The 12808-nt window shown below is 43.0% G+C and overlaps 1 protein-coding gene across 1 annotated transcript; it reads right to left on the reverse strand.

Annotated features, from left to right (window-relative positions):
• Window positions 1-585: 585 nt before the first annotated feature.
• LOC119739541 (NFX1-type zinc finger-containing protein 1-like) lies at window positions 586-12598 on the reverse strand. The gene is made up of 2 exons (XM_038214520.1): window positions 12131-12598; window positions 586-7973 (listed from the first exon to the last, which is right to left on the reverse strand). Exons 1-2 carry the CDS (start codon window positions 12520-12522, stop codon window positions 2423-2425), a joined length of 5943 nt encoding a protein of 1980 aa, XP_038070448.1. The 5' UTR covers window positions 12523-12598; the 3' UTR covers window positions 586-2422.
• Between the last annotated feature and the right edge of the window lie 210 nt (window positions 12599-12808).

Below are 12808 nucleotides of genomic sequence, written 5' to 3' on the forward strand. Positions count from 1 at the left end.
AAGAGTCTATATCTGCACAGTCCTTTTCAGGGTAAAAAAAAATGACAGTTCCCTGGGTCAAATAAGCACAGACAAAAATGTCTTTTGACCAGGGAAAGTGTCATTTGGACCCGGAAAATGATTTTATTGATATAGACTGAGATCGGGATCAATCTGACCCATGAATTTTTACATTATTCCCTGTTCCTCGAGCTCAAAGAAAATAACTAATTAGTTAAGCAAACATAAACAAAGAAATAAGAACAAAAGTGCATTAGGCCAAATAAAAAATATAGTGTCCCCGCCTGCTTCCTTTTTGGAGGCCGCCTCCTTTAAAAAAAAAAATAATAAAAAAAAACACGAAACGTGATAATTTGAAACAGTGACATCATTATTTTTGGCCTCGTTGTCTGTTGCATCTAGTTCATATAAAGCTCGTATGTCATTCCTGAGTCCAACTGAGTACAAGGGCCAGCCATTTAAAAAAAAAGCTGGCGGCCACCTTGAAAAATAGCCCGGTCAGGCGGCCATTTTAGAAGAGAAAAAAAGGGGCCTCCTCCTTCCTTTTTTTTCAAAATGCAGGACGCTAAACATATTTATTTTTTTTACTTGGCCCAGTGGAACAGACTATATAAACATTTAAGTACTTTTAAAAACGAAAACCCAAAGGAAAGTTAATATACAAAATCGTTAGAAACAACTAAAAACAACTTAGTCAAAATATTCACTGGTTTTCCTAGTTATTGAAAATTTAGGCCTACTGGGAATTTAGTTAAACATACAAAGTTTCACAACTATGACTAGAAATTTGAGTTGTTTGCATTACTATTTGTCAATCATGCCTTAAAACATCTAGTCCGATTGACTAATTTTCAGTTGCACCCAGCTGACTCTGAATGACTAATCAATTTTAACTGGTTTCTAGTCAAACCTGACTAATGTGGGTTTTTTTTATAGAGTGCACGTATAGGCATGAATCAAATTATCCTAGAAAATATTCGATATTTACTATACACACGCAAAATAAACTGTGTAGCGAATTGCTTAAAGCGAAGGCAGCTTACTTTTCCAGAACTCCCGTCTTTTTCATGGGTTAACCCGATATAGCAATTGTAGAAAACAAGTCCCCATATGTTTTTGATAAAAATCAAAGGAAACATGTACCTTAGAATTTCTGTTGTATCCATTGAAATATGTTTGCTGTTATTTACACAAATTTACATCTGACTTCGTAGGCGAACACGTAACTCTCCAAACACTGATGTATACTCTAGAAAAACGGCGCTAACTTTTTTTCAACACCGTTGACCGTTCCTTTGTAAACAGAGTTTACATAAATCTGTGTCACAAGGTAGTGTCTCCACTTGTCCCCGCGCCCTTCTATACCAAAAACGATTTCGGACGTCAATTCATTTAACATATATCACTGTAAAAATGGTGCTTAGGATTTAAACACATTTCTAAACACTTATTCTGTACCCACTTTTTCCACACGTTTAGCATCATGACATGTTTAGATGTCCTTTTTCTGTGACACGCATTATCCGTTTGACATGTTTAATGAATAATATGTTTAGCATTTAAACACCTTCCTAAGCGCATTTAGATGTACAATCCTAAGCACATGTCCAAAACGTAAACACGTTTAGTTTCACAACATTAAAAAGTGGAAAACGTTTAGAATTGAAACACATTCCTAAACGTTTTAAACTCTAAACACGTTCTGATGTGTTTAAATGCTAAGCACTGTTTTTACAGTATTCTTTAACTTGTGAAAGAATCCCAGATTCGAAAAACGTTGTCTGTAGGTCACTTGCTTTTAATAATCTTCGTACATTGTGCGTAAGATAAAAGTGTTAACCCGGGGCTCGGGTAAAGCAACATTCGTCGAATAGAACTCAAAATGGTTGACCTAGGGTCATCAGGCAAACAGAATTCATCCAATGAGCGCTCAAAGATATGACACCATTACTTTTTTTCGATAAGGCGGCGAGGACAAGCGACGGTCGTGCCAACAAAATGCCTGTAAAGATGTTTGCTGAGTAATCGAACATCTTAATCGCAAGGGTATCAGACTACCCCGTATTTCAACAATGTGCAAGTATATTCGATTTGTATCTACATTAGATGTTTATCTAGCGTTCGACACAAGTTTGGTCAGCTAAATTTGACTTTTATTTACAGGTTTTTTTTTTTTTGTTTTTTTTGTTTTTTTTTTAAATCTGTGTGAATGACTGAATGACAACGAGAATAAAGATGACTTCGAATCAAAAACAATTATATTAAGGTATCTCGATTAAACAAGTCTGGTTCGATCACTTGGTTTCGTCGATACCATGGCTTTGCGAGTAAGACAGTCCTAAATGATGCGTACTCCTGACCCCTGCCTTGTGAAAGATTCTAACACCTGAGCCCGCACCGGTATAGGTAAGAACCCCCCCCCCTACTCATGAGGGCATCGAGGACATAGTGGCTCCTGAGCATCATCATCACCACCATCTTGATCTCGAAGGAACACGTGACCATGACGACATCTCATCCATCTCCCTACCTCGAATGACATGCTGGCCGAAGCACCCAGACTCGTTCGCAGGACTAAACCGCTTCTGATGCCGAAGGTCTTTCTTCTCTTGCCGAGACACTGACCTCGCACTGCCTCAACTGAGTCACTGATAACCTTAAGGATGACATTGTAACGAGTGCAGCGACGAATTGGCACCTTGCATTTCTGACACAGGATAGAACCAATCTGAAAGCAGCCTCTCTCAAGGGTATTCTTGACTGCTGCAACCGTCTTATCCAGGGATCGCATCTGACACAGGTGCTTACAGTCTGGGAGATAGATGTACATATCCCTGGGATGAAACTGTCCTTTTGGTAAATTGCTTCGAACACTCTTTGTGTCGCAGACATTGCAAAAAGGAGGGCATGGTTCACCGCACACACCAATACAGGGATGTTTGCATGGGAGTTTTTGGTTGCAAGGTCGCACGCATGCTTTCGTCTTCAAGTGTTGATGCGTAAAGTTGTGTTTGCAAGGTGATGGTGCCGTCAAATCTTGACTGGAACCCTGTCTCAAGTCCTCACGGCATCTCCTACAATCTGGGGAGCAACAGCTACTACATGAGTCAGTGCAATTGTGGCCACAGAGGAGCTGCCTGTTGCATGATTTAGGACACGGTTTGTGTTGTGTGCCCTGCTTACAGCTGTCACAATTACCAGTGCACCTATGACCACACCCAAGCGCAGTACTACACGGTTTGTCGCATGATTTATTAGCGGCAGACTCTGCCTTCCAGCAAGGCATGTTTTTAGTGCTGTGACCACATGGTAGAGCTTTCTTGACGATCACTTCACATCTTTCACTGGGAGGTCTCTGTTTCCCTTGCCTCTTGTTGGCCCTGGGCCTGTTCAAGTATCCGAACTGTCCTGGGCAGGGCTCGCTGCATTTGTTGGAACAGCTGTGACCACAAGGCAACTTTTTCTCACACTTTCTGATACATGCAACAGAACTAACATCCTCGTGACACCAAACTTCAACAAGGTGATCGCAACTCGGAAGTTTCTTCTTCACGATTTTCTTGCATTTTGTCCAGATGTTTCTGAATTGTCTTTTGTCACAGCGATCCATTTCAGGTCCTGGGCAGGGTTCACCACACTTGTTGGGACACACATGCCCGCATGCCAACGTGTTACCACATTTTTCCCTGCAGAACATAGAGTAAAGTGCGACAAATCTGGACGAAGAAATCAAGGCATCATCAGATTTCTCTCGTGGACAATGCATACGGCATTCATTTGGACATTGATGTCCACATGCCAAGATCTTTTCGCACGGAAATGAACACATCCAGGATAACCCACAAGGTTCCCAACAGCTCTTAGGGCACTGATGCCCACATTCGAGTTTCTTCTCACATCTTTCCTTGCACTCTACGCTGCTAGGATCCTTAAAGCAGTGCATTACAGCTCGGTGACCACACCTCGGAAGTGTTTTAGCAACTTGAGTGTGGCAATTAAAATCCTCTGCTCGTTCGCCGCAGGCCATTAAGACTTCGTGGCCACACTTTGGTAAGATTTTCTTGACTTTCACTCGACAATACACCTTGCATGATTGACCACATGACTTTGTGCACGGATGGTCACATGACAGCGTCTTTTCGCAGGGTTCCGGACAGATCTGATGGGGACAACTTTGACCACATGTACGGGGACAGCGATGGTCACAATCAGCGAATGTCCGCTGACAGGGCTCTGTGCAGGTGATCACATCAAACTCGTGACAGTGAACCCGAATTGTGTGACCACAATCAAACATCGTTTTCTGGACCCATTTTTGGCACGGCCTGCACTCCTGGTAACAGCGAAGTGGACAGGGATGCTCCCCTCGTTTGCAGAGCTGCGTACATGGTTTATCGCATTCGTAGTCGACATGATCGGGGTCATAGGGATGGCAGAGAGATGTGCATACATGGCCACAAGCTAACCTGTACTCACAGGGTCCACCACATCCCCCACTGGGAACCTTTGCCTTGAAATCACCCGGAGTGGTAACCTCTGTGATTTTGTTGGGATGATTTTGACAGACCAATGGTAGAGAGGCACCGAATCGATCCTCAGCCTCCAGGGTAGCTAAGATGTCCTGCCAAATCTGTGTCTTCTTCAAGATACTCCCGTTGCCAATGCAGTAAAATCCCATCCGAGCCCTCGACAGCGCAACGCAGACACGATTTGAAGTGCGCAGAAACCCGATGGTTCCTTCCTCGTTGCTTCGTACCAGAGACAAAAGTATGATGTCATTCTCTTCTCCTTGGAAATTGTCTACAACACAAACCCGAACCCCTTTAAAAGTTGCTTTATCCATAAGACGCCTGAAGCAGAATAGTTGTCCTGTGTAGGTGGTGAGTATAGTGATCTGAGAGCGTTCGTAGCCTTGATGCAACAGGTACTTGCACAATTCAACAAGGACCTCAGCTTCGTACTGATTCGATTTGGTTCTGTCATCGTCAACCTCATCCTCAAGGTGTCGATGGTCGATGAAGAACATGTTATGTGTCACTCCCTTAACGTTGTCCATTTTCAAAACCGATTGGTCGTCGTAGAGATTCCTGTAGAAGTGTTTCTTCATCAGATTGGAGATTTCAGGCCTCATTCGGTGTTGGTGAGTGAGCGATCGACAAGGCATACCATTGTTGATCATTCTCTCGAACAGAGAGGTGTCCAAGTTGAACTGCTTCGCCAGGCGGTAGACAGTTGGGTTTGGCTTGAGTTGCTGATGATCTCCGATTAGAATGAGATGCTGACATTCTTCAGTCAGGGTAGTGATGATGTGAGCCTCAAGAACTTCAGCAGCCTCTTCCACTACTACGATACTGGGACAAAGACGCTGCAACACGGCCCGACATTTAGCAGCCCCTGTGGTCGTCATGCCAATGACGTTTGCATCTAGGAGAATTGCAAGATCTTCTTGCACGTACAAATCTTGCACCTTCTTTGAAAGTTCCTCGTATTGCTGACGATGCTCTTCCAGTTGTGACTCATGATCTTGTATGTATTTCCGAACCCATAATCTGTACAGACGCCAGCGATCCCATATCATCAGTGACCAGACACGTTCAACGCCGCTAGCCTCTTCGTCAGTCATCACATCGGGTTTCTGGAGCTCCACTAAAGGCAAATTCCTGTGATATTTCCCGCACCGCTTAATGCACTGCGGTGGATATGCAGCATTTTCCCGGAACGTCTCCTCCCTAAGTCTTTGTCGGCGCTGCTCTCGTGTTTGTCGTCCGTGCCTGTCGCCAATCTGCCGTTCCCACTGAATTCTGCGACCCTCGTCTTCCACGTCAATTCGCTCCCCTCCTTCCTGCTTTGGCTGATTGTGACCAGAGAATTCAGTGTTATCTTCATCCTCAAATTCAACAACATTCAGCCAATTCAACAATTTTTCGGCCTGTGCATTCCGTTGGTTCATAAGCTCATGGCGCAGCAGCGAAAGCGCTTTGTATTCACCGTGTGTCATGTAGTTTTTCAGAGCATCGACGTTTAGCAGGACTTTGGTTGGTATATCTAGTTTGACAAGGGATTTCTGAATCTCATCCTCTGCGTCATGCAGGGCTCTTTTCTCGTCGCGATTTATGTTTAATCGTGGTCTTTCTCGTCTCAAGCGGGAGAGGTTCCTCGGTTCAAGTACCTCACTAGAGCTTCTGCTTCCTACACGAACGACGTTGTCCTCTCCAAAGGCTATGATTCCTTCCAGAAACTGATCCAGTGCGTGGTTTGTGTAGCAGACCACCAGGATTGGCGATTCGGAGTGGAGTTTCCACGAGTCATTTTCGAGAAGTAGCTGGATGATCTTCAGGCCGATGTAAGTCTTGCCTGTTCCGGGCGGGCCTTGAATGATGGCAAACTCCTTCGTCAATGCTGTTTGGAGGGCAGCCTTCTGGGATTCGTCGAGATGTAGTTCTTCAGCACTTGGCCAAGTCTCTAACTTTAGAATTGGAACACTGACCGTCGCAAGTGGTATGTCAGGATTTAGCTTGATGTCAGGCGTAACAGATACAACCCAGTTTTCTTCACCTGACCAATTCTCAGGACCGTATTCGTCAAACACAGCGTCAAAGTCGTCCGAATTGTCCGAACTCTCTTGTTGGTATACTTTTCGTGCCCCCCAGCATGCGTTAAAAATCTCATCAGCAAGTAGTCTTAGGTCATACCAAGTATCTTCGTTGTCAATCAGGTATGCTGGCGGATCGACGCTAGGGGCAACATCTACGATGTATCTCTTGAATGGAAAATTCAGATCGTTCATCTGCTGTAGCCCCTGAAGCACGTGGCGATAGGCTTCAAAATAAGCAGCAGATTCCGCCATGACAAAGGGGCCCTTGGTAAGAGCTGCATCAGTCAAAAAGCGAACTTCAATCAGACCCTTTTCCAAGGCTTTCGTGTCCCTGTTTTCCACCGTCGCGCACAAAATGGTCTGGAACCTATCCCTCGTCAGACAGATGAACGAACCGTACAAGAGACGTTTACTGGCTTCCCAACGCACACGCTTCAGAGGTCTTATGTCGAAATTCAATGTGTAGACAAAGCCGTTCTCTCCCATCGTTCTGCTCCGGATGAAGACGTTGTTGTAGATGCGGATGTCTTGAGGACGGCTACTGGTATCTGACAGGAACTCATTTACACCTTCCCTTAAGGGCGCCACAAAATCCTCTCTCAACAACCGGAACTGGACATCAAGGTAGTGCTCAACGCTCTCGTATCTGCCTTTGATGATGTTCTTTCTCAGAAACGGTTTTGTGATCTGTCGAAGTTCCCTGCTCTCCGGGAAGATTGGGATATCTCTGAAGTTGTTTGGCGGCGGTTTCTCCAAGGCACGCTGCTTAGCTGTCTTTTGAGTCTGTTCCACCAAGTTGTAGCTGGTCTTCAACTGCTGTAAGTCTACCACCAATCTTCCTGTTGTTGCTACTCGCTCTAGGAGAATCAAAGCTCCACTTACGTCGAAGTAACTGCCTGGCTTGTGCTGCAGAAAAAGCTGAAGCAATTTGAGTATCAAGCACAAATCGGTATTAGTAGGGCCCTCTTCCTTGAGACTACAAGTTTCTTCTTCTTCCTTAACAGGCAAACTAACCAAATACCTTGTCAAATGCTTACTCAGAAACGATGACGATTCAATCATGCTGAGCACTACATTCAATTCTTTAATATATGTGAATTCGCTTACAGGATCTATGTAGCTTAAGCAAGACAAAACACGGACTGTAAGTAGTAAGGTATGATCGCTGAACTCATCTTGGTTTAATAAGGATTGACATGCTTCGTTTCTCTTCACCAACTGGGAGAGAACATCTGTGGCTTCCTCTTCCATGAATCTTTGCAGTTCTTGATCGGTGAAGGGAGGTGTCTTGGCCTTTCGCTTGACTTCATATGGGGTTTTGTTTGTAGAGTGTGTGGACTTCTCCGATGCATCAGCTTCGGTTGTGGTGGAAGATCCACTGAAAAAAATTGAAATTGCAAATTATAGCTTAAATTGATACTTTAACTAGCAGGACCTATCAGGCTTCTTGGGGATTTCTAAGGACGAGGCCAAATTTGGCTGTCACCAACATTTTCATATTATTTGGCGGATCTATCTTTATTCTTGTAATTGTTTGCCATGGCCCCCTCCAAATTAAATTGGATATTGTCTGGGCTAAGCAAACAAAAACAATACAGAGCAACTGGGAAAGTAAATGAAATACATGTAAACGATAATGTTTGTTTAATCGGTTGCCGTGACAACAATAGAAATCCCACATTGTTTGAGCATTGTATACGTTGGCCTATTTAGTGGAGGCTCATCATAATTATTTTGCAAAGTATCATAATAAATCCATCATTTAAAATCATGCTCAAATATGTCTGAAATTACTATAAACGATTTGAAAATATTCTGTTTAAAACGATCGAATAAACATTCGTAAAAACGAAGAAATTTCAGTCGTGTGTATAGCAACATGTATCATTTCGTTTATTCTCATGACCCAAATATCCTACATCATTGAGTGGTCGGGCACAACCCGACCACTCTTTGGATTTGTTGCGATTAATCTTTCTTTCTTTCTTTCTTTCTTTCTTTTTTTTTCCGGACAATACTTCTCCGCGGGTTTTCTGTTAAACGGTATATGGTATGAACTTGTAACTTTCAATATATATCGACACTCATCCGAAGTGGTGCATATTACTCTCACGACATGATAACGTCATCAGGTGTCAAATTACAAGTGATTTTATCTGGAAAAGTGCCAATTACTTTCACCTATAACTCTTGAACTAAATATTCAATGATGTTTGTATTCTGTAATCAGATAGACCATTAATCGCTAATCATTTTTTGTTGTGTACGTGAACTCGCTTGACCTTTACTTCCGGGTCTACCGGAAGGTCAAAGTTAGGTGAATTCAAAATGAAGACGTTAGCCTAACATCAAAACAAAACAAAATTTCTTCCAAACGGTTCAAGGTATGATCACAAAACCTTGTGTGAACTTTTTATTATTAAAAGCGGCATCCTTGCGACGCGTGTCTGTTGCTAGCCGTGCAGGCCGTGCAAGTTCGTGTAAGTTATCCCCGTTTTCTTCTGTTATGGTGCCATCTCCTTGGAGATTGGAAGATCAGATACATAAACTGACGGGAAGAGTGCAGATGTCAGTCACAGCCTGACTGTAATTTTATTCCCTGACAGACTGCAGATCACAATTTGTCTGTTTTAATCGGGTTGGCGCAGAAGTTCTTCCTGGCCTCTCACATCCATGGCCCGAGTTCAATTCCTGGCCAGATCCACATGTTGATTGGGTTTTCAGTCTTCCTATGGGGCTGCCGTTCAAATCGAATTATCATGGACAGTATCGGACAAATTGTGATGCTCTTCAATCCGGCAAATTTGCCGACGGGGCTGATGTTGCCGACAAGACAACGATTTTGTCGCTTTGCCGACAAAAACGATTAAGGGGTGGGGAGGGGGAGGGGGTCATATCCTCCATCCCCCCCCCCCCCCTAGGGATGCTCGTGACTAGAGTTCTTCTTTTTTCCTGTGGAGTCGTCATGATCTCAAAATAGAATTTATGTCTACGGGCTCTTAACATGAACTATTATATTGGAGAAAAAAACCTAAAAACTAAGGAAGCTCCTTCGTCTTTGTTTAAAACATGTCACTGCCCACTGCCTGCCAATTAAGTTATCACGATGCTCTCTACAAAGTAAAGGCACACAACAGCGTGAAGTCATGCCTGAGAACCTTCACAGATGTCACATAAAAGTAATACATGTAATTGGACATTGTCACCACTACATGTATGACGCCCCATTACCACATGCGTGACAAGGCCAAATGATGCCACCAGTAAATTTCAATTAACTTGGAGCAATAACCGACCCCCCGCACAAATTAGCCTGGAACATTAAATTCCGGTTTCTCAAAGAACACAACAAATCTCCCAATTACTGCAGTATACCCATTCATGTTTGTTTTTGCAAATTTAGCCCCTCGATCGCCTCATTTCTGGGCTGGTGCTGCACTTTTTATAGCGGCAATGAATAATAATTGCCTTAGGCCAAAAAAAAAAGTCTCCGGTTTCTGGTATGGAGCTTGCCCAAAAAGTGTTGCGGCGACGTGGCTTTTTTTTTTTACCTGATTATTTTGCTTCAAATGTCGGCTGATGACTGCAAATGGTGCCCGACTAAACTTAGTGCAAATATATGGGAGTCCAGAGAGGCCACATGAAGCTTATTCTCGACCATAACCCAATCTAAAAACACGTTAAAATTGTGCAGCAGCGGGATTCCAGTCAAACCAGTGAGTTTGGCGGTTTTGAGACATCATCTTTCATTGAAAAAAAAAAACGTTTTCATTTTGCCGCCGCGACGCGCGCGCATACCAGAAACCGGAGACTTTTTTTGTTGGCCTTATATTGAACTTGTACATCAAGTTGCAAAATCTAGGGATCAGTACTGAAATTGTTTTAATGGTGTCCAGAGGCCCCTGAAAATAGAAGCTATTATGAGGAATTCCATAAAACGCCGGAACATATGGGGCCAGAAGTTCAATTTCAGAGAGTGACCTATTTAAAAAATATTCCTTGCAATCAACCCTAGTGTCACAAGAGTTTTATAGCATAACTTCTGAAACAAGTTCCTCCCCACACTTAAGCAAAATTTTCCGCAAATCCAGATCTTTCTTGAAAAAAAGGCAGTTTCTCATGATATAGATTTTGTCCAGATTGGACCCAAGACATCAAAGGCACTGCACGTGAAATTACTTAAATTAGGTACTGAAGAAATAATGGTTGGTATGGGACATCGCCGTGGCTATTTGCAGTTTGACCCAATTTTTAAAACCAGGTTCACTGAATTAACCTGAGGAGATGAATGTAGGTGCAATGCCAACTTAGATAAGAACCAACAAACTTCAAAGAAAAAAAACCGAGCGCTTCAGTTTCTGACCAAAAATCACCCACAGGGGATCAGCGGGAAGATTAGCTTCCTTCTGTGTGTCAGCAGGATTTGACAAACTACCGGACTGATTTTTCCCTTCAAAAAGCATCCTCGATTACTCTGTGTCGGCACCGAACAGTTTGCCAATTTGGTCTGGCGGTACTGACGGCAGTGTAAATGGCTGCCTGGAGAGATTCCTTGACATTACCATGTTACGAAGATGTTATAAATTTTGTTACGTCATCATGACGTCATCAGGTATCAAATTACAAGCGATTTAAGGGCAAATTTTGACAAAATAGTTTGCATTATATCTTTTGAACTAAATGCCGTGAGAAACATTTTGTGTTCCTAGACACAAAACCGCTTGACCTTTACTTCCGGTGTTACCGAAAGTGCAATAAAAACTGAATATAACTCAAAAGCGGAAGCATTTTACTACAGACTCATATATTATGAAAGTGATTAGTGAGGAATGCCAGACACAAAAAAAACAGTGTGATGACGTCATCATCCGAAAGGGCGCCCCTAGCGGCACATAAAATATTGTTTCTTTTCTTTACTTTTAAAACCATGGGTTCAAATTTTACCAAATCGACCCTTGATATTCTTTGATTAGCCACAGATAACTTGGCAAGGTTTCAAACTCATGACGTCATTAGACTGGAAGTTACTTCTATGAGAATTTGCCAACGATCATATTTTAAATTTAATTCTATCATTTGATCCATGTCGTATATCTTAGCCCAAATAACGATACCATTACAATGTTCACCTTTTGCTTCCAAACACTGTGACGTAATCAAACCGGAGGTTCAGTGTTATGAATACATACACTTATAGTTTCCAAATTTTCATACGTTATTTAACTTCACAATGAACATCCACTCCGAACTAAATCAGTATTCACTTCCCGTTTTTTGACTAATGACGTTATCAAGCCAGAAATAACTTGTATGTGTACATGTTTACTGAAATTTAATTGATTGTCCTGGAAAGGATTTAATTTCCTGATACTTTGTTCTTACATGAAAATATTCATAACTTAACTGGACAGTGTTTCATAAAATAGTTGTCTACCCGAACACTCTGCGTTTGTAACAACAAACGCGAATCTCTAGTTATTGTTGTAGTACTTGCAAATATCAAAGAAGGAAAACAAATAAGCGGAAAACACTTACAGGCCTCCTTTTCCTCGAGCGGCTTTTTCATGATCACCCTTGCCTCGGTTTCTTGCTTTAGCTGTTGTCTTGGACGATTGTTGCCGTCTTAAGTCAGCTCCTTCATCTACCCTTCTTCCATGACCAGGTTTGTCGCCATCTTTTCTCATGAAATCACGCCGTTGTCCGTGGTCTTGCGAGCGTGGTTTCTGTCGCTCTCCCGGCCGTCCACCTCGGGTAGCAGTTTTGGGTCTGGCCCCTGAGTGAGCCAAGCGAGAACCCCGTACAGGTGGTTTGTTTTCACCACCAGGCTTCGAGGCCTCAGCGTCCTCGGAACCTCCTGTGTCTTCCTGTGGATGTCTCGGTGTCCTCGGTCGTCGTCTCGCTTCCGTTCTCGACATCGTGTCTCTCATCCCTGATGAGTTTTGCCTAAGGGGAATCCGGGGATGTTCGCTGTCACTGAAAAAGCCCTCCCCATCGAATCCAGACGCCATGTCTGATAATGGTAGAAACATAGATAAATAAATAAAGAAATATTGACTTGGTAAGTTCCATCCTAGGGTGTAGCGTCTTGAACGGAGACTAACTGTACTGTGTTTACCTGGCAAATGGTAGGGGCGCGCTCGCGTGGTCAAAGGTTTGTAAGCACTGGAAACAAGCCAGGAAACGTACTCATATCATATAAAGATGGTTTGTTTC

This window comes from Patiria miniata, unplaced genomic scaffold (assembly GCF_015706575.1).
Source record: "Patiria miniata isolate m_02_andy unplaced genomic scaffold, ASM1570657v1 HiC_scaffold_30, whole genome shotgun sequence".
NCBI classification, from domain to species: domain Eukaryota; kingdom Metazoa; phylum Echinodermata; class Asteroidea; order Valvatida; family Asterinidae; genus Patiria; species Patiria miniata.